The sequence below is a fragment of the Salvelinus alpinus genome, chromosome 30 (genome assembly GCF_045679555.1).
Source record: "Salvelinus alpinus chromosome 30, SLU_Salpinus.1, whole genome shotgun sequence".
NCBI classification, from domain to species: Eukaryota; Metazoa; Chordata; class Actinopteri; order Salmoniformes; family Salmonidae; genus Salvelinus; species Salvelinus alpinus.
The window spans coordinates 23,661,448-23,688,085 of NC_092115.1; the positions used below are offsets into that span (position 1 = coordinate 23,661,448).

Sequence of the window (26,638 nt, forward strand, 5' to 3'; positions counted from 1 at the left end):
GTTGACATCGGAGGGATCGAGTGTAGGTTTTTTCAGAAGGGGTGCAACTCTCGCTCTCTTGAAGACGGAAGGGACGTAGCCAGCGGTCAAGGATGAGTTGATGAGCGAGGTGAGGTAAGGGAGAAGGTCTCCGGAAATGGTCTGGAGAAGAGAGGAGGGGATAGGGTCAAGCGGGCAGGTTGTTGGGCGGCCGGCCGTCACAAGACGCGAGATTTCATCTGGAGAGAGAGGGGAGAAAGAGGTCAAAGCACAGGGTAGGGCAGTGTGAGCAGAACCAGCGGTGTCGTTTGACTTAGCAAACGAGGATCGGATGTCGTCGACCTTCTTTTCAAAATGGTTGACGAAGTCATCAGCAGAGAGGGAGGAGGGGGGAGGAGGGGGAGGAGGATTCAGGAGGGAGGAGAAGGTGGCAAAGAGCTTCCTAGGGTTAGAGGCAGATGCTTGGAATTTAGAGTGGTAGAAATTGGCTTTAGCAGCAGAGACAGAAGAGGAGAATGTAGAGAGGAGGGAGTGAAAGGATGCCAGGTCCGCAGGGAGGCGAGTTTTCCTCCATTTCCGCTCTGCTGCCCGGAGCCCTGTTCTGTGAGCTCGCAATGAGTCGTCGAGCCACGGAGCAGGAGGGGAGGACCGAGCCGGCCTGGAGGATAGGGGACATAGAGAGTCAAAGGATGCAGAAAGGGAGGAGAGGAGGGTTGAGGAGGCAGAATCAGGAGATAGGTTGGAGAAGGTTTGAGCAGAGGGAAGAGATGATAGGATGGAAGAGGAGAGAGTAGCGGGGGAGAGAGAGCGAAGGTTGGGACGGCGCGATACCATCCGAGTAGGGGCAGTGTGGGAAGTGTTGGATGAGAGCGAGAGGGAAAAGGATACAAGGTAGTGGTCGGAGACTTGGAGGGGAGTTGCAATGAGATTAGTGGAAGAACAGCATCTAGTAAAGATGAGGTCAAGCGTATTGCCTGCCTTGTGAGTAGGGGGGGAAGGTGAGAGGGTGAGGTCAAAAGAGGAGAGGAGTGGAAAGAAGGAGGCAGAGAGGAATGAGTCAAAGGTAGACGTGGGGAGGTTAAAGTCACCCAGAACTGTGAGAGGTGAGCCATCCTCAGGAAAGGAACTTATCAGGGCGTCAAGCTCATTGATGAACTCTCCAAGGGAACCTGGAGGGCGATAAATGATAAGGATGTTAAGCTTGAAAGGGCTGGTAACTGTGACAGCATGGAATTCAAAGGAGGCGATAGACAGATGGGTCAGGGGAGAAAGAGAGAATGTCCACTTGGGAGAGATGAGGATCCCAGTGCCACCACCCCGCTGACCAGAAGCTCTCGGGGTGTGCGAGAACACGTGGGCAGACGAGGAGAGAGCAGTAGGAGTAGCAGTGTTATCAGTGGTAATCCATGTTTCCGTCAGTGCCAAGAAGTCGAGGGACTGGAGGGAAGCATAGGCTGAGATGAACTCTGCCTTGTTGGCCGCAGATCGGCAGTTCCAGAGGCTGCCTGAGACCTGGAACTCCACGTGGGTCGTGCGCGCTGGGACCACCAGGTTAGAGTAGCAGCGGCCACGCGGTGTGAAGCGTTTGTATGGTCTGTGCAGAGAGGAGAGAACAGGGATAGACAGACACATAGTTGACAGGCTACAGAAGAGGCTACGCTAATGCAAAGGAGATTGGAATGACAAGTGGACTACACGTCTCGAATGTTCAGAAAGTTAAGCTTACGTTGCAAAAAATCTTATTGACTAAAATGATATAGTACTGCTGGCTGGTGAAATAGGCTAGCTAGCAGTGGCTGCGTTGTTGACTTTGTTTGAAAGTGTAGCTGGCTAGGTAACCTCGACAATTACTCTAGACTACACAATTATCTTGGATACAAAGACGGCTATGTAGCCAGCTAAGATCAAACAAATCAAACTGTTGTACTGTAATGAAATGAAATGTAATACTACCTGTAATACTACCTGTGGAGCAAAGCGGAATGCAACTACTCGCTCCAAACCAAACCGGAAGTGCGTATCGTAGAGGGAGAGGCAATAGAAGTGTTGTTTCTTGTATTATTGTCTTTTGTGTCTTTAGAGGACTGCTTCACCTTAATGTCCCCTTTCCCTTTTCTTCTGTCCTTATTTTGTCCCACTTTGTCCCTTCTTCTCTTCTGCCAACTAGACACTCCTTGTTAGCTAGCTAGCTTCTTTCAGGAATGTCCCTAGCAACTGCCTAGCAACAGGTAAACAACTTAGCTAGCTAAGAAAACGGTATAATTTTATGAAAAATTGTTACTTTTTCAAAAGCCTTTCTTTGTTTGCTGCTTGTTTGGTCTCCTATTCAGTTTGCAGTTTTCTTTTGATTTTTTTTTCGATGTACTTTACTCTAAAAAAACATTTAAATTTCAATATTTGTAGGAGCTCATCTTTTCAGCTGCTGCTGCTTAATTTGGAACTCCGGAACACCATCCCTACCATCCACCACACCTATCCCTATGCGTATATCACCCAAATGTGTCATTTGCTCAAGTAATTATTAGCCTATACCGGTCATTCAGTGGTAGAGAAATTGCTACCTTCTGAAATGAATGTCCCTCTTTCATGCATAAGTATGGAAGCGTTTTGGGGGCAAATGTTTAGGAAGAAAGATGAGGGATGCTTAATTTCTCTTTATGAGCTATAAGCCTTGATAAAACACGTGGCATTTTACCCTTATTAACTGTTGTGGATTTGTCTGTGTACTGACAAAATAACCCATTCTGTTAATAAAAAACTTTTTTATTTCCAACTTTAATAAGCTCAAAAAACAATCTGTATTTGAAAAGTATTTATAGGTTCTGTTCTTTCAGCAGTTACTTCACTGTTAACCATTTAGGAAATCACTGCACAGGGATTACAAGGCTAGTTCTCTGGGAAACTAGGCTTTGTTAGTTTTCACTTAGCCACCTGATTCACTGTACTGTAAATCTGGACTGAAAGGATTGTGTATATATAGGAGAACTTCTGCCCAAGAACTTGATGGCAATGGATTTACCATGTCTCAAACCTGATTATATAATAAATTATAAACTGGGTGATTTGTGCCTTGAATTCTGACAGCCGTGGTATATCAGACCGTATACCACAAGTATGACAAGACATTTATTTTTACTGGTCTAATTACATTGGTAATCAGTTTATAATAGCAATAAGGTACCTCAGGTGTTTGTGGTATATTGCCAATATACCACGGCTACGGGCTGTATCCAGGCACTCCGCATTGCGCTTAAGAACAGCCCTTAGCCATGGTATATTGGCCATAAATCCCCCCGGGGCTTATTGCTTAATTATCACCCACACACTGACGGAACCATGCTGTGCCGTTTTAAGCGGTAGCACAATTATGTCTACACTTTTAGCTTGTAATGAATAATATCTATAGAGAACAAAAGCAGCAGGAATGGTTATTTTGTAATGTATGCACTTGCCTTTTCATACAATACAGGTACTTATGCTATTTACAGGAATATAAGTGTCAAACAGTATAATTTCATATGGACAGTAATTGTGGGGTTTACATGCACAAATGTTGATTAGATGGGCATCTTCAGGAGGGCACATTCTGTCAGCAGCTGCAGGATGGTGGTGATGTAGGTAGGGCTTGCAATCTGTGAAGGAAAAGAGATAGCAGATCTGTTTCAGTCATAGCATTTCATTAGGATCTGAAGTTCTAGATATTTCTCCAGATGTGTGCATGATATATACCTTGATTTTTCCACTATGGTGAGAAGAACCCAAAGCCGTGGAGACCTGCATCAGTGACCCAGCGGACAATTCTATCCTGAAGTGCCTGAAGAAGTGTGACTGCAGCCCTTTGATGAACCTGGTGACCTCCTCGATGCTGACATCTGTTGTGTCATCCTGCCGCACACTGTCCCAAAGCTCCCAGGCATCTTGTGGGTGGATGGTGTACTTAACATCCATAGGGGGTAGTGTTGGGAGGGTCCAAACCAGTTTCAGGTATTGGATGTTGATGGTGGGGTGGCACCCAATCCACAGGGCTGCGAGCCACTGGAGGTTGGTAGAGTTGATACCAAGAGGGCCAAAGCAACAGTCAAATGTCTTTTCAAACCAGGATTTTACCAAAACTGTGAGAGACTCTGGTCCCCTGGTACAGAGCAAAGGCAAACTGACAAATTCTGATGGTAGTGATCGGAGATACTCCAAGTCACCGTTGACGCAGGTCAGCCAGCCACTCCACACAACCTTCTGAGCATCATCTTTTGCAGCAAACACTTGTCTGGAGAGAATCTGAGGATGAGAACAACAGATGACGTCGAACACCAAAGAATATAGTATGTACTGTAAACTACATTTAGAGAAAAAAACCTTACCTGTATGAAAACCGTCTCAGCATCTTCATCCGTCTCTGCCAACCCAAGGACCACCGAGAAATTGACCTTGAAGCCCAATTCCTGGCAAACTTCAATCGCTAGGCCCTGTTGCTTCTCTGATACAATGAAAGCTGATAGGTGCTTTGAATAGGATTTCAACTGAGTGTGTCTGAACTGGTACAAAGGTGTGACGTACGACAGCTCCCATTCCTTCTTCACCAGGAGTGCCACTTGGTCTGGGTCAACCTGTTTCTAGAGAGCAAAGAGAGAAGTCGGATGGCTGCAAATACTACACTCAAAGGATAATGTCTAAAAAGTTCAAACAGGGCTACAGGATCAAGCCTACCCATTAGTCGAGTCAACTTTACACAATGATGTTGAATAGTTGTGAATACAACCACAATTGGTTTTAGCTACTTACTGTGATAAAACGTGATTTTGGAGTTCTTCTACTTCTTGGTATTCTTAGAGCTGTCAGATGGCCTGATGTGTATCTCAGATTAGTTGCTTCAACGCAGCTTCGCATGGATCGCCGGTAACTCGTGCTCTTTCGTTGTGCCAAGACATTGTTAAGTGGGGTCTTTACAATGCTGTAAAGAACATTATGTTATGATAGGTAATGTAACATTTATTTTACACCAAGCAGTGTAAAATAAATAAGAAAAAAAGGAAAGCTGAAGTGATGAAAAGTAGAAAACATTGTCACAAACTAGCTAGCATGGCCTTGTTCTGATAGTATACAAAAGGGTTGATACTGCTAACGCTAGCAAGCTTTGGCTTACTCCATTCATAGAGGCTAAAATTCGCTTATGGACGACAGTCTCTTCTGACCAGAGGTGTTTTGTTAAGAGCCCCATCGCTTGCTCTAAACATTAAAACATCGCTTGCGGTATGGTTTTGGAAACAGGAAGGCATCTTTCATATCAGCGAGCAATTTTTTAAAAAACGGGTTCAATTACTACACACCTGAAGGTTAGTGTTCCCACACTGCCATTGTTCCATGTCACAGCGCGAGTTTAAAGAAAACAGACATAGTGGACTACTTGCGCTAATTAGCAATCTGCATCTCTGAACACCTGTGTGTAAACAGACGCCAGGTGTAGCCATTGAAAAATACTTTGCTGCAACTGGTGTTAAAACAGTGTACAGTAAGTGTTTATTTTACATTTGTGAAATTGTGATATGAAAGTAGAGGGATTTATGTTTCTAAAACAGTACTGCAATTGAGAATCAATTCACATTTAGATTGAATATTTGTCTGTTTTGGCTTCCAGAGCCAATTCGCCCTTTAAACAGAACATGTAAGGTCATTTGACTAAGGAATAAACTCCTTTTGTCAAATATTGGTCTAGAGGCACCCATAGCCATATGGATCTGTGCAAAAGTGCCAAGTTACAGTATATGTTTTATTTGGAGTCTTTCTCGCTGATGAAAGATAAGGACCATTTGTTTCGAAAGCCGTATTGCAAGTGATGACTGACATTAAAACACAGCATTGGGGTTGTAGTTCACATGGGCTAGTCGTCGGTGAAGCTAACCCGCTGAAAACTGTAGTGTACAGAAGGCAGAATGCCGACTAACTTAAGAGTTTATGAGAGCTAGTTTTGGCTAAGCAGCTGCTGTTTTGATACGGTCTGATTTCATCGCTCGCTGACCAACAGCTTAGTTAGCTATCTTTTTTTATAACGCTAACGTCGTCTAGCGATATTAATTAACAATAGATAAGCGATCTCACTAGTTGTGTACCTGCTCCGTTCCTCCATGACTGAAAAAAAAACACAACCGGAAGTGGATTTTGAACATCGCGCTTTCCCATGATGCAACTGGAATCTTGATAAGGAACAGTAGTCGATTACAGCATCATTTAACATTGACGTCAAATATATGCGTCGAATCGGTTCATACGGTTGAAGCTTCAAATGCTGTCCAATGTCTCGTATCTATCTCCAAATATTGTTATATATCCTTATCGTAGTTTGACATCTTTGGTCAGAAATAGATCGCTCCTTCCCCACCATTTGTTATACAAGTTGAGCACACTAATCTGTAAATACAACGGATGGACACACTACAAGCAACTAACTGTCGATACCAAGCACACCCATATATATTCAGACTTGTGCTTTCTACTTCCGCCTGATTGTGGACGAGACAAGGAAGGAATTAGAGGACGCTGGTGCCACAATCACACTGAAGGAACCAGGGACTTTTAGCTACCTAGCGCCGTTGTTTGGACAAAATCGACATGATGCAGCAACATTGTTTACATCAAGGTTGCCAGTCGCTTTGATCGGGCGTAAATCGTATGAGGTTTATGTAGCTATCCAGCTAGCAGCCATATGCAACAAGCAGCCAGCTTACAAGACATATATTTACAATATTAGATAATAGCTGTTTAGTTAGCTACAGTACTGTTAGCTAGCAAGCTATCTGAAATGGCCAATAAAAGCAGAGCATTGGCACAGAGGATGCTTCTCATCTGTAGACAGGAGACCAGAGCATATTCACTATGGCGAAGAACAACAATTCCGATTGCAAGCCAAGGACATCTGATCAAACCCAGCATTATGCATTTGAGGTTTTCTCTCAATGTCAACAAACACTCAACGTGCACAACAGGTAGCCTATATAATTTACTTCATGTCGGTCCATCAATTCTGATCTTGGAGACCCAGGGTGTGTGCAGGCATTATTTTAGTCTGACACTAACTCCTGACTTAAAATCTCAAGAACTATCTAACATCATTGTCCCGGACTGGGGTTGGTGAGCACTGATGTTCTGGAATCCAGATCATGGACACCCACAGAGGTCTGCAGCGTTTTCCCCCAGCCCAGCATTAATGTCAAGTGGTCAATAACTCATGAAGCTCATGACTAGCGGAGTCGGGTTTGTTACTAGTGGGCTGGAACCAAAGAGTACAACGTGGGTGTCCCGGACCAGGATGGAAGAACACTACTCAACAAATAATTATGTCTATGCTTAATATAGAGCAAGCATAACACTTAACTTTGTCTCTCCAGGTTCTAGCAGTTTGTCCTTTCGGAGTCACACTTGTGGGGAGCTACGGCCTGTTGATGTAGGAGAGGAAGTCACTCTGTGTGGCTGGGTTCAATACCTGAGGTTTGACATGTTTCACTGTTTCAAACACATTATTCTTCTCACATACTGCTTCTATTCCTATTTAAAGTGGCCTATATTGTCACATGGAAAGAATTGCATTTTGCTGACTCTAACAGTGTACACATTGTTTTGCTCCAATCAGACAGGATTTATTTGTTATCATGAGAGATTTCAGTGGCTTGGCACAAATTCTTATCCCTCAAGACAAGGTAAGACTGTTTAACAGTTTTATGAATTATTCTAAAAACACTACTGCAGTTTATATTTATGGTAATCAAATTCCGATGTATATGTCATATATTTTAACGTTACTATATATTGACTATATATTTATTTGTAATTTGTGTCTCGGTCTAGGACAAAATTAATCTGAAAACAGCCTTGTGTGACTTACCACCTGAATCAGTGATCAGGGTGAAAGGCACGGTCAGGCTTCGACCAGATGGACAAGAGAACAAGGTGAGACTGATGACAAGTGGCAGTAACATTTACCATCAGTGTTATTGTGAATGACTCCATTCTGATTGTGTCGCCATTTTGTAAATTGTAGGAGATGCCCACCGGAGAGATCGAGGTTCTTGCAGAGAGTGTGGAGATTCTAAATGTCTGCCGTAAGCTTCCCTTTGAAATCAAAGATTCTGTGAAAGTGAGTACATGATTAAACACATTATTTACGCATAATATCATCACACACAAAAAACAAACACATTTATTGTTAGCATTATTATTTCAGTATTGATGAGCTTTACTCTTTGTTTACAGAAATCTGAATCCCTTCGGATGCAGTATCGCTATCTGGACCTTCGTTCGTCACAAATGCAGTATAACCTGAGGCTGAGGTCCCAGCTAGTGATGAAGATGAGAGAGTACCTGTGCAATGTGCATGGTACGAGTCCTTGAGTTGCCTCTCCAGTTCCTATCCTACTGTACTGGAGTGTATTTGTTTTCAAAATATGTTTTGTTTCCCTGATTCCAGGGTTTGTGGATGTTGAAACTCCCACCTTATTTAAGAGGACTCCAGGGGTAGGTGCTCTCCATTGTACTCAACACATTTGACTTTCTCCAAACACTATTTTGGATCAATTATGTGTATTATAGAGTAGGAGCTCCTCTATGAAATTATTTACAAAGGAGTCAGTTCTCCCTTCATGTTTTTGTATTTTCCAGGGTGCAAAGGAGTTTGTGGTGCCCTCAAGAGAACCTGGTCGATTTTACTCCCTGCCTCAGAGTCCTCAGCAGTTTAAACAGCTTCTCATGGTGGCTGGCATTGACAGGTAAACAATATAAATCCGTTGTACTGAATCACCAATTACATTGTTACACTTGATGCCCTGTGTCCATTGTTTCATAGATCAACAACTTTGGTTTTGAGCTTCTAATTGTAGCTCTCTAATGTAAATTTATCTTGCAGGTACTTTCAACTGGCCCGGTGCTACAGAGATGAGGGTTCCAAACCAGACAGACAACCAGAATTTACCCAGGTAATGCGATGATTAGCTCTGAGAAGAGACATGATCAACTATTTCTTAGGGCAGACAGAATAACTTTGGCAGATGAGTGTCGAACAGCTTTAATTGAGTTCCTAGTTTGATACAGACACACACACACAGATAATCCAAGTCTAATTCTGCCCTCATTCCTCTATATTGCCTCTTATCTATCCTCCATAGGTGGACATTGAGATGTCCTTTGTGGATCAAGCTGGAATCCGAGGGCTGATTGAGGGCTTGGTCCAGTACTCCTGGCCTGTGGAGAAAGATCCTGTCTCCACACCCTTCCCCTGCATAACGTATGAAAAAGCAATGAAGGACTATGGAGTGGACAAGCCAGACACACGATTCGCCATGAAGGTTTGCTCAAAATACTTAGATATGATTTTTCATTTTGGAAGGTATTTTTAAATGCTACAATCTGATAGTGAAGTAAGAATATCCTGCTCCAGTGTTTTAGGTTGAAATGTGTTTCCTACTTGTATAGCTCATGGACATCAGTAAAACATTCCACAACACAGAAATAGAGTTCCTTAAAGATGCCCTCAACCAACCAGGAGGCTGTATCCAGGCAATCTGTGTCCCGGATGGAGCAGTAAGTACAGTTTAAAAGAATAATAAAGGATTCTGGTAGACTTAGGGTTGCAAAGGGTCGGAAATTTTCCGGGAAATTTCATTCCGGGAAGTTAAGCCCTGGAATTTGGGGAATTTTGCTTAAATTCATGAAAAAGGTTAGCTTATAACAGTGAACCTTTTTTTTGTGGGATACACATAAAGCAATTCTAGGTCTTGTGGCATATTTTGGTTAAACTATCCCCAATTCAATGGAATTGCAACCCTCTGCACGCACAGTGCATTCTTCCATCACATGTACAGCTGATTCTCAAGATCTTGCACACTAATGAGATGCTATTGAGCCCACACTACTACACTATCTGAGCCAAGGACTACATGCTTTCTGGTAAGTTTTGATTATAATACTGGGTGGGGTGAATATATTTTATATGACATAGATTATTTTTTGTTAACTAGTAAATAGTAGCCTACAGCAAAGTGTGTTTAATGCAACAAAGATGCAGAATCATCTGGCCAAGTGCATAAAGTTCCCTCAGCGCTCACAAGCAACCTCTGACAAAAGTCCCTGTACTTCTATTCGAGGTGAAAATGATGAATCAGACACCTTATCGATAGCAACAGTTCATGGTCCTCCTGGAATCAGAAGTTTTTTTTACTCAATGGAGGAACGTAGTCAGAGAAATGCTGACGAATGTCTTGCTCAAGCTGTGTATGCAACTGGTTCACCTCTGATGCTCACAGGCAATGTATATTGGAAGAGATTTCTGAATGTTCTTCGCCCAGCATACACCCCTCCAACCAGACATGCTTTATCTACTCATTTGCTGGATGCAGAGTTCAACAGAGTTCAAGTGAAGGTCAAGCAAATCATAGAGAAAGCAGACTGTATTGCAATCATCTCTGAGGGGTGGTCAAATGTTCGTGGGCAAAGAATAATTAACTACATCTCCACCTCTCAACCAGTATTCTACAAGATCACAGACACAAGGGACAACAGACACACCGGTCTCTACATTGCAGATGAGCTGAAGGCAGTCATCAATGACCTTGGACCACAGAAGATATTTGCAGTGGTGACAGACAATGCTGTGAACATGAAGGCTGCTTGGTCTAAAGTGGAGGAGTCCTACCCTGGTTAGGGTAGTACCCTACCCTGAAATGGTTAGGTATGTGAAGGGTCATCAAGTTATAGCAGCAATCTACCTCACCAAGCAAAGTGAGAAGAATAAGAGCACCACATTGAAGCTGCCCAGCAACACCCGTTGGGGTGGTGTTGTCATCATGTTTGACAGTCTCCTGGAGAGGAAGGAGTCTCTCCAAGAAATGGCCATATCACAGTCTGCCGATATGGACAGCCCCGTCAAGAGGATCCTCCTGGATTATGTATTTTGGGAGAGAGTGGTAAGCAGCCTGAAACTCCTGAAACTTATAGCAGTAACCATTGCACGGATTGAGTGAGACAATGCCATCCTGTCTGATGTTCAGACTCTGCTTGCAGATATAAGAGAAGAAATCCGTACTGCCCTGCCCACTTCACTGTTGCTCCAAGCAGAGGAAACTGCAGTTCTGAAATACATAAAAAAGCGTGAAGACTTCTGCCTGAAGCCCATACACGCCGCAGCGTACATATGGCAAGAGCATCCTGTCTGGTGCAGAGATCAACAAGGCCATTGATGTCATCAATACCGTGTCTCGCCACCTTGGCCTGGATGAGGGCAAGGTTCTTGGTAGTCTGGCAAAGTACACTTTCAAGCAAGGTCTTTGGGATGGAGATGCAATATGTCAGTCGTGCCAACATATCTCATCAGCTACCTGGGTGGAAGGGACTTTGTGGATCTGAGGCTTTTTCCCCTGTTGTCTCCATCATCCTCCAAATCCCACCAACATCAGCCGCCTCAGAGCGCAACTGGTCCTTGTTTGGGAACACACTCACCAAAGAACGCAACAGGCTGACCAACACAAGGGTTGAAAATTGGTGGCCATTCGGGCATATTTGAGGATTTTAAGCCTGACCACGAGCCATCAACAAGGTTGGAAAGTGACAGTGAAGATGAGGAATCAGAGTCTGATGTTCAAGAGGTGGACATTGAGAAGGTCCAGGGAGAAGACATGGAAGCCTGAGATGAAGACAAGCAAAGCTTTAGTTTCTCGACTATCATTTTACAGATGTATGTTTAAAACGTTTGTGGAAAATGTGATGGATCATTGGGGATCATTCAATATTCCCTTTCTTTTGTTGTTCAGTGAAATCATCCCATGTGAAGAGTCAACTCATTTAATTAAAGTTCAATCTGTAACTAAATTGTTTTTTATTTCTATTGGAAGGATTTAATCATTTGCAATTATGTCTGCTTATGATAAGGTGAAAGGTTTATGCTTCTCTCTTCGTATGATATGGTAAATATATCCAATGCAAAAAACATCTACATTTAAATTATATTAATCATATGAATTTTCATATATTTCTGTTAATTCCCACGGAACTAATATTCCCACGGTTTCCACCTCTGAATATTACCTAAAATGTGCAACCCGAGGTAGACTGTTCTAGTAGATTCTGTTAGCCTATTACTTTTGTTAAGATTTGTGCATCAAATAAAGATTGTCTATGCTTGTTGTGATGATATAGTGCCAATAGAAAGTCTATACCCCCTTTCAAAATGTTCACCTTTTGTTGTCTTACTGCCTCAAATTACAGTACATTGAAATAGTTGTTTTCCCATTGATCTACACATCCTACCCCACAACTTCTAAGTGAAAAAAATATTCATTTTTGGGGGGGGGAATCTATAAAAAACTGAAATAGCTTGGTTGGATAAGTGTCCACCCCTTTGTAATAGCAATCCTAAATTAGCTCAAGTGTATCCAATCACCTTCAAAATCACACACCAAGTTAAGCAAACGCTCAACAATGAGCACCAAGGAGCTTTCAAAAGAACTCTGGGACAAAGTTGTGGAAAGGCACTGATAAGGGGATGGGTATGAAACATTTCAAAGGCCTTGAATATCCCTTGGAGCACGGTCAAGACGATTATTAAGACGTGGAAGGTTTATGACACCAACAAGACCCTGCCTACATCAGGCCATCCATCCAAACTGGATGACTGAGCAGTAGGAGACTGATCAGAGGCTATCAAGAGTCCAATGGCAACTTTGAAAGAACGACAGGCATTTATGGCCAAGACTGGTCAAAGTATGCATGTGACAACAATATCCCAAGCGCTTCACAAATCTAGCATGTATGGTAGGGTGGCAAGAAGGAAGCCATTACTCATGAAAGCCCACCTTGAAGTATGCAAAAAAACATTTTGGAGTTTTGTGGACTGGACAAACTAAAATTAGAATTCTTTGGCCTAAATGCAAAGCGTTACGTTTGGCGCAACCCAACACGGCACATCACCCAAAGAACACCATCCCTACTGTGAAGCCAGGGTGGCAGAATCATGTTACGGCGATGTTTCTCATTGTCAGGGACTGGGAAAGAAGTGATGGTATGGAAAATGAATGGAGAAATGTACAGAGAAGTCCTCGGGGAAAACCTGCTGCCCTCTGCAAGAATGCTGAAACTAGGACTTATTTTAACCTTTCAGCATTCCAACGACCAGAAGCACACAGCCAAAGCTACAGTGGAGAAACTAAGGAATAAAAAGGTACATTTCCTTGAGTGGCCGAGTCAGAGCACCCACCTACATTCAATCTAAAATTTGTGGCATGATTTGAAGATTGCTGTCCATCAATGCTTCCGAAGGAACTTGACAGCGCTTAAACAGTTTTGTAAAGAATGGTCAAATATTTAGGTATTTTATTAGGATCCCCATTAGCTGTTGTGAAGCAGAAGCTACTCTTCCTGGAGTCCACACAAAACATGAAACATGACATAATACAGAACATTAATAGACAAGAACAGCTCAAGGACAGAACTACATACGTTTAAAAATGGCACAAATAGCCTACATATGAATACATATGCACAAAATATCTAGGTCAAATAGGGGAGAGGCGTTGTGCCGTGAGGTGTAGCTTTATCTGTTTTTTTAAACCAGGTTTGCAATTCATTTGAACAATATGAGATGGAAGGAGGTTCCATGCAATATTGTCTCTATATAATACTCTATGCTTTCTTGAATTTGTTCTGGATTTGGGGACTGTGAAAAGACCTCTGGTGGCATGTCTAATGGGGTAAGTGTGTGTGTGTGTGTGTCAGAACTGTGTGCAAGTATACTATGCAAACAATTTGGAATTTTCTTATAAAAAGAAGCGATGCAGTCAGGCTCTCAACAACTCTTATCCAGGAAAGACTGGCATGCATAGTATTGATATTAGCCCTCTGATTACAATAAAGAACAGCACCTGCTGCTCTGTTCTGGGCCAGCTGCAGCTTAACTAGATCTTTCTTTGCAGTATTTGACCACATGACTGAACAATAAGACAAACCTAGAGCCTGCAGGACATGTAGAAGTTGGTAGAGACCTAATCACAGCTGTAATTGCTGCCAAAGGTGCTTCCACCAAGTATTGACTCAGAGGGGGTGGAGACATATCCAATTATGATATTTCAGTTTAGTATTTTCAATATATATAATTTTTCTATGGTGGTAGATAATTGTATTTAAATAAGGATTTTATTCCCATGAAACTCTGATGCACTGACAACAAAATGTGAAAAAAAATTTAAGGGGGTGTCGACTTTTTATAGGACATCTGTGTTCAATATTTCACTCCAGAAACATTTGACGGGCAAAGATCACGAATCCCTGAAGCAAACTGCCAGGACCAAGTTCGGCCAGGTATGTAACCTCGCGTTTTAAACCCCCCCGCTGCTTTTACAGGACATTCAGCAAAAGAGAACAAACTGTCTTCATGAAATATTAATCTGGAATATGATCAATAAGCCAAGATGACTGTGAAGAAAATGTTGAACGAAGCACATGGCATAATTGCCCTGAGGCAACGATAGACCTCACCAATCCTAGAGTTGTGCAATCCTGAAAATCTTGTACGACCCCCTTTTATAACGAAGTGACATGATTGGTAAACACAAAACTCATTTGAGACTCCATTACGGCTAATGATGTATTGGGTTTAGCAATTCATAGTTAAAGAGATATGAAAACCCAATGACTGCTAGGCATTCAAGTCTGTCGGCGCCATGCCCGAAGGCTAGCTGCATCAGAGGAATGCCAATTAAGCCTAGTATTTTTTGTGATATTTTTGTATTTTTTTCCCCAAGGAAGTGAGTGTAGTTTTGGTGAAGGCAGATGGTGCATTGAAGTCTCCCCTCAACAGACTCATGCCTGCCTCAGCTAAACAGCAGCTGCTCCAGATGGCCCAGGCCAGACCTGGGGACCTGCTGCTCATCTCTGCTGGGACGCAGGAATGTGTGGTGAGTTACAATCTGATTTGGTCCCAAACGGCACCCTGCCTATATAGTGGACTACTTTTAACCGGGGCCCATATGGCTCTGGTGAAAAGTAGTGCACTATGTGGAGAATAGGGTGCCATTTGGGATGTAGATCCTTTGCATGCCTCACCTACATTAAAGATAACCATCATGGAACTGTTTCAAAGTTAGCCCTGTTGGTCGAAATATGTGATGTGGTGGTCAGTGCTTTGAGGTTGATCGCTTTGATATGAACCAGTAGCACAGTATAGTTCATACACATAACACACTGGAAAGTTTGATTTGTTTTCTTTTTTTAATTAAAAGCTAAATGTTTATATTTTTCTCATGCGTCATTGGGCCTGATACAGATGATACACCAAAATTGATGGTTGTTTTGTTCAAATGAAAAAGTTTTTCAGAAAGTATTCACACCTGTTGACTTTCTTCACAGTTTGTTGTGTTGTGTATTAAATTGAAATGTGTCACTGTCAGCGGAATTATGTTTTTAGGAATGTTTACTCCTTAATTAATGAAAGCTGACATTTGACTCAATAAGTACTCCTTTATTATGGCAAGCCTAAAACAGTTAGTGAGTAAAAATAAGTTGCATGGACTCACTCTGTGTGCAATAATAGTGTTTAACATCATTTTTGAATGACTACCTCATCTCTGTACCCCACACATACAGTTATCTGCAAGGTTCCTCAGTCAAGCAATTCATTTCAAACACAGATTCAACTACAAAGACCAAGGGTGTTTTCCAATGCCACGCAAGAAGGGCACCTATTGGTAGATGGATGAAAATAAAAAAAGCAGACATTGTATATCCTTTTGAGCATGGTGAAGTTATTAATTCAACTTTGGATGGTGTATCAATACACCCAGTAGCTAGAAAGATACAGGCGTCGTTCCTAACTCAATTGCCGGAAAGGAAGTAAACCGCTCAGGGATTTCACCATGAGGCCAATAGTGACTTTAAAACAGTTCCAGAGTTAAATGGCTGTGATAAGAGAAAACTGAGGATGGATCACCACATTGTATTTACTCCACAATTCTAGCATAAATGAAGGAAGCCTTTAAGGAATAAAAATATTCCAAAACATGCATCCTGTTTTGCAATAAGGCATTAAAGTGAAACTGCAATTTTTCTCAGAAATGAACTTTGTCCTGAATACAAAGTGTTATGTTTGTGGCGAATCCAACACATCACTGAGTACCACTCTTCATATTTTCAAGCATGGTGTTGGCTGCATCATGTTATGGGTATGCTTTTTTTAGGATAAAAAAAATGGAATAGAGCACAGTCAAAATCCTAGAGGAAACCTTGTTCTGTCTGCCTTCTAACAGACACTGGGAGTCCAATTCACCTTTCAGCAGGACAATAACCTAAAACACAAGGGCAAATATACACTGGAGTTGCTTACCAAGACGACATTGAATGTTCCTGAGTGGCCTAGTTACAGTTTTGACTTAAATCGTCTTGAAAATCTTTGGCAAGCCTTGAAAATGTCTGTTTAGCAATGATCAACAACCAACTTAACAGAGCTTTAAGAACTTTAAAAATAATAATGTGCAAATATTGTACAATCCAGGTGTGCAAAGCTCTTATAGATTTACCCAGAAAGACTCACATCTTTATTCGCTGCCAAAGGTAATTTTAACATGTATTGAGTCGTGTGTGAATATGTATGTAAATTAGATATTAATTTTTTTTATGGGATATTGTGTGTAGATTGTAGAGGAAAAAAAACATATTTCATCCATTTTGAATTCAGGCTGTCACAACAACATGTGGAATAAGTCAAGGGGTATGAATACTTTCTGAAGGCACTGTAGCTGTGCAGCAATAGTGTACTTTTGTCGAAAGGGTGTGGGAGGAATTGCAATCAAATGTCAGAATAGAAGAAAATGAAGAAGTGTGTCAAATCCACCCATGCAATAGTCAATTGTCAGGCGTCAGAGGCTTTTGTGACCAAGCAGTTGAAAGCCCGTGCGTTCTGAAAATAAACAATGTTTTTGACATTCAATAACACAGAACAACCTTTTCCTTTTGTTTTTCACGGTGAATGCAGTTTTCACTCTCCTGATTTCCATTATTTCCTCCCACAGCGCCCTTTGTTGGGCAAGTTGAGGCTTCAGTGTTCTGAACTCCTAGAGGGCTCCGGTGTGGCTGTTCGAGACCCCTCAGCGTTTCACTTTCTGTGGGTGGTAGACTTCCCACTGTTCCTGCCAAAAGAAGAGGATCCTGATCAGCTTGAGTCAGCCCACCATCCTTTCACTGCACCTCTCCCTGAGGATGCTCATCTCCTGTATTCACTGCCTCACAAGGTTAGGGTCATATACAGTAGGAGGAGGGTTGTCTCCTTGGTCACATATTTATAGAGAAGAACCCTCTCATCAACTTGTTTCTGTGCCCTTCCTTGCTGTTTGGTACAAATAGAAAACTGTTAAAGAAAGTGTTGTCTGACATAGCTGTCACTGTGCTATTTTCAACCAGGATGTGGTCCAAACAAGAAGTTTGGAAATTCAAAACTATGTATTCAAGTATAACCAATAATAAAAATGTATTTATTAGTATAAACTTCTCACCATAAGTCAGTCTATCAATATAAACAAAGTTGACATCAGAGTATCCTGTACTGTCACTTCCTATGCACTGAGACCATATCATTCATCTATGTCTCCTGTGTCAATATGGCAGGTACGTGGCCAGCATTATGACCTGGTCCTGAATGGGTGTGAGATTGGAGGAGGATCCATTCGTATTCACAAGGCCTCTGATCAGCAGCATGTGCTGGAGACGATCCTCAAGGTAATGAACTTGGACTGGATAAGTAAGAGTACCATAATGCTGATTTCCCATGTCCCATTTATATCAGGTTGAGGAGGATATGCAAGCACAGTTACCATTAGTATACCGTATGTCGAAAGGCGCTGCATTGGAAAGCAAACATTTTGCGGGCTCCTGGCCAACCATTTCTTTTTTTTGCACATAATGTTACATAACGAGGACTTCTACTTCAATGAGTCGGAGGCGAAGACATATAGTTTTTTCTGGACCAGGTCCAAATCCCTGTCACTCATAGGAGGAGGAGACGGAACTATAGAGGCCGGCGCCTCTGGGAAGGCTTTCCACTAGATGTTGGAACATTGCTGCGGGGACTTGCTTCCATTCAGCCACAAGCATTCGTGAGGTCGGGCACTGATGTTGGACGAATAGGCTTGGTTCGCAGTCCTTCCAATTCATCCCAAAGGTGTTTGATGGGGTTGAGGTCAGGGCTCTGTGCAGGACAGTCAAGTTCTTCCACACCGATCTCGACAAACCTGTATGGACCCCGCTTTGTGCACGGGAGCATTGTCCTGCTGAAACAGGAAAGGACTTTCCCCAAACTGTTTCCACAAAGTTGGAAGCAGAGAATCATCTAGAATGTCATTGTATGCTGTAGCGTTAAGATTATCCTTCATTGAACCTAAGGGGCCTAGCCCAAACCATGAAAAACAGTCCCAGACCATTAATCCTCCTCCACCAAAATTTACAGTTGGCACTATGCATTCGGGCAGGTAGCGTTCTCCTGGCATCCGCCAAACCCAGATCCGTCCGTCGGACTGCCAGATGGTGAAGCGTGAGTAATCACTCCAGAGAATGCCTTTCCACTGCTCCAGAGTCTAGTGGTCGGCGAGCTTCACACCACACCAGCTGATGCTTGGCATTGCGCATGGTGATCTTAGGCTTGTGTGTGGCTGCTCAGCCATGTAATCCCATTTCATGAAGCTCCCCTGACGAACAGTTCTTGTGCTGACGTTGCTTCCAGAGGCAATTTGGAATTCAGTAGTGAGTATTGCAACCGATGACAGACGATTTTTACACGCTTCAGCACTTGGCAGTCCCATTCTGTGAATTTGTGGCCTACCACTTCACGGCTAAACCGTTGTTGCTCCTAGACGTTTCCACTTCAAAATAACATCACTTACAGTTGACCGGGTAAGCTCCAGCAAAGCTGAAATTTGACAAACTGACTTGTTGGAAAGATGGCATCCTCTGACAGTGCCACGTTGAAAGTCACTGAGCTCTTCAGTAAGGCCTTTCTACTGCCAATGTTTGTCTATGGAGATTGCATGGCTGTGTGCTCGATTTTATACACCTGTCAGCAATGGGTGTGGCTAAAAATAGCAGAATCCACAAATTTTAATGGGTGTCTACATACTTTTGTATATATAGTGTACATCTAGTTGCATCGGCAGGACAGAACGTCAGAGTCCGGTAAGATCACAGGGGGTGGTGTGTATCTTTGTTAACAACAGCTGGTACACAATCTCTAATATTAAGAAAGTCTCAAGGTTCTACTTGCCTGAGTTAGAATACCTCATGATAAGCTGTAGACCATACTATTCACCAAGAGTTTTCATCTGTATTGTTCGTAGCTGTCTATTTAGCATCAAAAACCGGTGCTGGCACTAAGACCTCACTCAACGAGCTGTATAGGGCTATAAGCAAACAAGAACATGCTCATCCAGAGGCGGCTCTCCTGGTGGCCGGTGATTTTAATGTAGGAAAATTGAAATCTGTTTTACCTCATTTCTACCAACATGTCACTGACATTTTCAACCTGACCCAGTCTGTATACAGTTTCGCATACCGCCCCAACAGAGCCAGAGATGATACAATCTCTACTGCACTCCACACTGCCCTTTCCCACCTGGATAAATGGAACACCTACGTGAGAAAGCTGTTCATTTACTACAGCTCAGCATTCAACACCATAGTGCCCTCCAAGCTCATCACTAAGCTAAGGAGCCTGGGCTTGAACACGTCCCTCTGCAACTGGATCTTGGACATCCTGACGGGCCGCCCCCAGGTGGTGAGGGTAGGCAACAACATAGACTCCTGTACACCATGTTCATCCATGACTGCGTGGTCACGCACGACTCCAACACCATTAAGTTTGCATACGACACGGCGGTGGTAAGCCTGATCACGATGACAAGGACACAGCCTATAGGGAGGAGGTCAGAGACCTTGCAGGGTGATGCCAGGACAACAACCTCTCCCTCAACATGGGCAAGACAAAGGAGCTTATCATGGACTACAGGAAACGGAGGGCCGAAAACGCCCCCATTCACATCGACAGAGCTGTAGTGGAGAGGGTTGAGAGCTTTAAGTTCCTTGGTGTCCACATCATTAAGGACCTATCGTGGTCCGAACACACCAACACAGGCGTGAAGAGGGCACGACAACACCTCTTCCCCCTCAGGAGGCTGAAAAGATTTGACATGGGCCCTCAGATCATCAAAAAGTTCTATAGCTGCACCATTGAGAGCATCTTGACTGGCTGTATCACCGCTTGGTATGGCAACTGCTCGGCATCTGACTACAAGGCGCTACAGAGGCTAGTGCATACGGCCCAGTACATCACTTGGGGCTGAACTCTCTGCCATCCAGGACCTTTATACCAGGCGGTCAGAGGAAGGCCCTACAATTGTCAGACTCTAGCCACCAAAGTCATAGACTGCTCTCTGCTACCGCATGGCAAGCAGTACCGGAGTGCCAAGTCTGGGACCAAAAAGCTCCTGAATAGCTTCTAACCGCAAGCTGTAAGACTGCTGAACAATTAATCAAATGGCTACCTGGACTATTTTGTGCCTTCAGAAAGTGTTCACACATTTTGTCTTGTTACAGCCTGAATTTAAAATGTATTAAATTGAGATATGTTGTCACTGGCCTACACAAAATACCCCATAATGTCAAAGTGGAAGTATTCAACCCCATTGTTATGGCAAGTCTAAATAAGTTCAGGAGTAAAAATGTGCTTAACAAGTCACATAATAAGTTGCATGGACTCACTCTGTGTGCAATAATAGTGTTTAGCATCTTTTTTGAATGACTACCTCATCTCTGTAACCCACACATACAATTATCTGTAACGTCCCTCAGTCGAGCAGTGAATTTCAAACACAGATTCAACCACAAAGTCTAGGGAGGTTTTCTAATGCTTTGCAAGAAAAGCACCTATTGGTAGATGGGTGAAAATTGAGCATGGTGAAGTTATTATTTACACTTTTGATGGTGTAATAATTCACCCAGTCACTACAAAGATACAGGCGTCCTTTCTAACTCAGTTGCCTGAGAGGAAGGAAACCGCTCAAGGATTTCACCATGAGGCCAATGTTGACTTTAAAATGGTTACAGAGTTTAATGACTGTGATAGGAGAAAACTGAGGATGACTCAACATTACTAATCTAATTGACAGAGTGAAAATAAGGAAGCCTGTACAGAATAAAAATATTCCAAAACATGCATCCTGTTTGCAACTAGGCACTAAAGTAATACTACAAAAAAATGTGTCAAAGCAATGTACTTTTTGTCCTGAATAGAAAGTGTTATGTTTGGGGCAAATCCCATACAACACATTACTGAGTACCACTCTCCATATTTTCAAGCATAGTGGTAGATATGCTTCTAATCGTTAAGGACTGGGGAGGTTTTTTTGTATAGAAAAGTAATGGAATGGAGCTAAGCACAGGCAAAATCCTAAAGGAAAACCTGGTTCAGTCTGTTTTCCACCTGACACTGGGATATGAATTCACCTTTCAGCAGGACAATAACCTAAAACACAATGCAAAATCTTGCTTACTTTAGTGACTGTGATAGTTTTCTCCTATCACAGTCAGTTTTGACTTAAATCTGCTTAAAAATCTATGGCAAGACCTGAAAATGGTTTTCTAGCAATGATCAATTTGACAGAGATTGAAGAATTTTGAAAAGAATATTGTGCAAATGTTGCACAATCCAGGTGTGGCAAGCTCTTAGATACTTATCCAGAAAGACTCACAGCTGTAATTGCTGCCAAAAGTGATTCTAACATGTATTGACTCAGGGGGTTGAATACTTATCTAATCAAGATATATTAGTGTGTTATTTTTCATTATTTAAAAATAATACTTTTTTTATGTTAAAATCACTTTTGGCAGCAATTACAGCTGCGAGTCTTTCTGGATAAGTATCTAAGAGCTTGCCACACCTGGATTGTGCAACATTAGAGTATTTTGTGTAGATTGTTGACCAGAAATGACAATTAAATCCATTTTAATACGACTTTGTAACAACAAAATGTGGAATAAGTCAAGGGGTGTGAATACTTTTTGAAGGCAACCTCTTTATTGTACACATTTTATCTTAATTCTTTTGTACTGATTTTCTTGCACTGGCTCTACAGTGAGGGAAAAAAGTATTTGATCCCCTGCTGATTTTGTACGTTTGCCCACTGACAAAGAAATTATCAGTCTGTAATTTTAATGGTAGGTTTATTTGAACAGTGAGAGACAGAATATCAACAAAAAAATTCAGAAAAACGCATGTCAAAAATTTTATAAATTGATTTGCATTTTAATGAGGGAAATAAGTATTTGACCCCTCTGCAAAACATGACTTAGTACTTGGTGGCAAAACCCTTGTTGGCAATCACAGAGGTCAGATGTTTCTTGTAGTTGGCCACCAGGTTTGCACACATCTCAGGAGAGATTTTGTCCCACTCCTCTTTGCAGATCTTCTTCAAGTCATTAAGGTTTCGAGACTGACGTTTGGCAACTCGAACCTTCAGCTCCCTCCACAGATTTTCTATGGGATTAAGGTCTGGAGACTGGCTAGGCCACTCCAGGACCTTAATGTGCTTTTTCTTGAGCCACTCCGTTGTTGCCTTGGCCGTGTGTTTTGGATCATTGTCATGCTGGAATACCCATCCACGACCCATTTTCAATACCCTGGCTGAGGGAAGGAGGTTTTCACCCAAGATTTGACGGTACATGGCCCCGTCCATCGTCCCTTTGATGCGGTGAAGTTGTCCTGTCCCCTTAGCAGAAAAACACCCCCAAAGCATAATGTTTCCACCGCCATGTTTGACGGTGGGGATGGTTTCTTGGGGTCATAGGCAGCATTCCTCCTCCTCCAAACACGGCAAGTTGAGTTGATGCCAAAGAACTCCATTTTGGTCTCATCTGACCACAACACGTTCACCCAGTTGTCCTCTGAATCATTCAGATGTTCATTGGCAAACTTCAGACGGGCATGTATATGTGCTTTCTTGAGCAGGGGGACCTTGCGGGCGCTGCAGGATTTCAGTCCTTCACGGTGTAGTGTGTTACCAATTGTTTTCTTGGTGACTATGGTCCCAGCTGCCTTGAGATCATTGACAAGATCCTCCTGTGTAGTTCTGGGCTGATTCCTCACCATTCTCATGATCATTGCAACTCCACGAGGTGAGATCTTGCATGGAGCCCTAGGCCAAGGGAGTTTGACAGTTCTTTTGTGTTACTTCCATTTGCGAATAATCGCACCAACTGTTGTCACCTTCTCACCAAGCTGCTTGGCAATGGTCTTGTAGCCCATTCCAGCCTTGTGTAGATCTACAATCTTGTCCCTGACATCCTTGGAGAGCTCTTTGGTCTTGGCCATGGTGGAGAGTTTGGAATCTGATTGATTGATTGCTTCTGTGGACAGGTGTCTTTTATACAGGTAAGAAACTGAGATTAGGAGCACTCCCTTTAAGAGTGTGCTCCTAATCTCAGCTCGTTACCTGTATGAAAGACACCTGGGAGCCAGAAATCTTTCTGATTGAGAGGGGGTCAAATACTTATTTCCCTCATTAAAATGCAAATCAATTTATAACGTTTTTGACATGCGTTTTTCTGGATTTTTTTGTTGTTATTCTGTCTCTCACTGTTCAAATAAACCTACCATTAAAATTATAGACTGATCATTTCTTTGTCAGTGGGCAAACGTACAAAATCAGCAGGGGATCAAATACTTTTTTCCCTCACTGTATGCACACTCACTAGACTACTCACACATACTACACGGACACTCCAATATACGCACACACGCTACATATGCTCAAACACATACATGCATATTGACGCCAGACATACACACTCATACAGACACACTTTCACACTTCACGTACGCTGCTGCTACTCAGTTTATTATATATCCTCATTGTCTAGTCACTTTTTACCCGTACCTACATGTACATACTGTATTACCTCAATTATCAACTACCTTTTACCACTGCACCTTGATCAGTACTCGTACTCCTTGTATAAAGCCACTTTATTATATTGTTACTATTTCCCTTTTTATTTAGCAAATATCTTTCTTACTTTTTAACTCTGCATTGTTGGGAATGGGCTCGTAATTAAGTATTTTGCGGTAAAGTCTACACCTGTTGTATTCGGCGCATGTGACCATTCAAATTTGATTAGATTTAGTACCGAAATAAACAACTGATTAAGATCGGTAAACACAGCGCTCATTTTGTTGCTGCCTCTAGCTGCAAGTTTCTGAGCTGCATGTTCTCCTAGCTTGCTGCAAGTTCAGTCGGTAATATTTATTATCACTGATAATAAGACAGTATTTACTACTGTAGATGTAGGCTAGATTCTGTCATTAGCCTTCCAGCTTAGCGGTGAATAGAAAATTGCAGACAACTCTCTCTAGAGTTGGGAAACCCCCTGACTTTGTTCTTTTTTTCAGGAGGATCCATCTCTCCTTTCTCACCTGTTAGAGGCACTGGACTCTGGGGCTCCCCCTCATGGTGGGATTGCATTGGGTAAGTCAGCCATAATAACCAATCCTAACAGACACCAGACACACTCAGACTTGTGTTTCTCATGCTTTGATATTTCACCATTTGTTCTACAGATGCTTAGTAGTAGACGTAGTAGAACTAAGTAGACCAGTCCCCTTGTCCTCCTGCAGCAAAATGCAATACCTAATTTGTGAGTAATATTTTTTTTTTCGACTAAAATCCCTTTTTCAATTTTCCTCTAGGTTTGGATCGTTTTCTGTCTATTATCGTCGGAGCCCCCAGCATCAGGGACGTGATTGCCTTCCCCAAATCATTCAGGGGCCATGACCTGATGAGTCGTGCTCCAGATTTCGTCTCTGAAGACGAGCTTAAATCCTACCACATCGCTGTCAACTGGCCAGCAGGAGACAAAGGGAACCAGGAGAAATAGACATTGCTGCTGCTGCTACACCTTTGTCCTTAAGCTGAGACTCTGACTCATATTACAGCTGGATTTACATTGGGGAGATGCAGGACAACTAAGTAACGTGACTTAAATGCGATTCTTCTACCGACATGCTGCAACTTTAGGTTTACTCACACTGTGGATGACCATTAATTGCATCAGTATAAATTCTGTCGGCCCGAGTGGGGAGTTTTTTAGTTGGGACTGTCGTTCCCGCGTCTCTGCAACTTAAACCCAGTTTACACCTTTGTCCTGAAGGTCAAACTCTGACTCACATATTGATGTTTCCACTTAGATCCAGTTTCCGGTTGAAGACTTTTCCAGTTGCCTCCTTTTCTCAAGTTGCACTTTTTTGCCAGCTTGTAGTTGTCTTCACAGGCAGCTCCTCTGCTAGCCAAATATGGTCTTTATCGATGTGAGACTTTGTCCTGAAAGTGACATAATATATGTACAATGTAGACAGGAGACACTGTCACCAATAAATTGTCATGGTTTGACAAATTCCTGTTTTTCTTATATTCTTTCATGCTACAAAGTACAGTCCTGTATACATGCTTTATTAAATGTTACTCAGACTGTGTGAAAATATAGAAATGTCCAATAGGGGGTAGCATTGTTCCATTTGATCTTGTTCACTTTTTTCTTCCTCAGACACCCTTATCTAGGACAGCATGACATTAACTGAAGCAATTAAGGTTAAATAAATTTCTCAAGGGTACTACAGTACCTTCTAGTACATTAAGGCTCACATATGCTGAACCTTCAATCTACAGATCATCTTTTACAATGCTTACCACCTAGCTACTAAATCAATGCAGTGTCAATCACCTCAGATGTTCTTTTTCTCTATAAGATTATTGAAATCCACACTAATAAAAAATTACAGACAAGGAACTTCAGAGACCAATTGAGTTCTGGAAATTGAAATTAGTAGTAAGAATTTATTAATTCCCCTTCAGACTGCAGAGTTATTTTAGTACCATGCTGATGTAACCTCTGTGCCAGTGTAAACTGCCACTTTTACAACAACAGCTGCCTGCCCACGCCCCCTGCCCGCCACCTTCGCTAGGAGACAGTTTCTAACTCTGCCGGGTACCAGACAGATGTTCTCATTAGTGCACAAAATACAGCCAACACTACAGCTTGTCCTGGATGCCATTTTGTCTGTCGTTTGCGGGGTTGAAGATGGTGCTGGTAGTAGAGCTAGGCTTTCCCCTGCCTTGGCAATTATAGAGTGAAGTTCAAAGACTAGACTTTCTTTTTTAGTGTTTTTTTTTGCTGAAAGAGATGGCTGAGGAGAGAAGGGCTTGTCTCTCCACAGTCAATGTTGAGAGGGCAGTAAAAAGGAAGAGAGCAGCTGCAACCCTCAGAGCCAACCCACACTAGTTCCACATTGTGATGTAAAGGCTATACCTTTTCATGTCTGTGCAGTACAGAGGGAAGGCACTTGATGCAAAAGGAACAGCATTGCAAGGCTACTACTGACTGTAGGCACATTGTCTTGCCGCACATTTGTACAAAACGTTGAAGCTGTGCATTTATTCACAGTCACTGCCGGGCCAAATTACCTGTGGTCCATAGTCAATTATGTGTCAAACATGAAAGGACAAAGAGAGGACAATTATGTTTACCCTCTGAAAACTGGTGTGAGCTTGCATGTTTAAAGTAACACTGCATAACCATGACTGAGGCATAATTATAATGA

At 42.4% G+C, this 26,638-nt stretch overlaps 2 protein-coding genes across 7 annotated transcripts; one reads left to right on the forward strand and one right to left on the reverse strand.

Moving 5' to 3' along the window:
- Positions 1-2,724: 2,724 nt before the first annotated feature.
- LOC139559756 (centromere protein L-like) lies at positions 2,725-6,208 on the reverse strand. 3 transcript variants are annotated; one of them, XM_071376082.1, is made up of 5 exons: positions 6,084-6,208; positions 4,759-4,927; positions 4,338-4,589; positions 3,709-4,254; positions 2,725-3,611 (listed from the first exon to the last, which is right to left on the reverse strand). In XM_071376082.1, exons 1-5 carry the CDS (start codon positions 6,206-6,208, stop codon positions 3,537-3,539), a joined length of 1,167 nt encoding a protein of 388 aa, XP_071232183.1. In that variant the 3' UTR covers positions 2,725-3,536. The 3 variants fall into 3 exon arrangements, with proteins under 3 accessions (XP_071232183.1, XP_071232185.1, XP_071232184.1); XM_071376084.1 differs by lacking the exon at positions 6,084-6,208 and adding an exon at positions 5,304-5,630; XM_071376083.1 differs by lacking the exon at positions 6,084-6,208 and adding an exon at positions 5,120-5,321.
- A 248-nt stretch (positions 6,209-6,456) lies between these two features.
- Positions 6,457-25,434, forward strand: dars2 (aspartyl-tRNA synthetase 2, mitochondrial). 4 transcript variants are annotated; one of them, XM_071376075.1, is made up of 17 exons: positions 6,457-6,956; positions 7,359-7,458; positions 7,601-7,667; positions 7,816-7,917; positions 8,009-8,104; positions 8,221-8,344; positions 8,435-8,481; positions 8,626-8,732; positions 8,870-8,939; positions 9,129-9,308; positions 9,436-9,543; positions 14,200-14,310; positions 14,754-14,906; positions 17,016-17,234; positions 17,608-17,718; positions 24,434-24,509; positions 24,731-25,434. In XM_071376075.1, the coding sequence occupies exons 1-17, from the start codon at positions 6,773-6,775 to the stop codon at positions 24,916-24,918; spliced, it is 2,043 nt and encodes a 680-aa protein (XP_071232176.1). In that variant the 5' UTR covers positions 6,457-6,772; the 3' UTR covers positions 24,919-25,434. The 4 variants fall into 4 exon arrangements, with proteins under 4 accessions (XP_071232176.1, XP_071232177.1, XP_071232179.1 ...); XM_071376076.1 differs by having other exon boundaries at positions 14,220-14,310; positions 14,758-14,906; XM_071376078.1 differs by having other exon boundaries at positions 14,248-14,310.
- Positions 25,435-26,638: the final 1,204 nt, after the last annotated feature.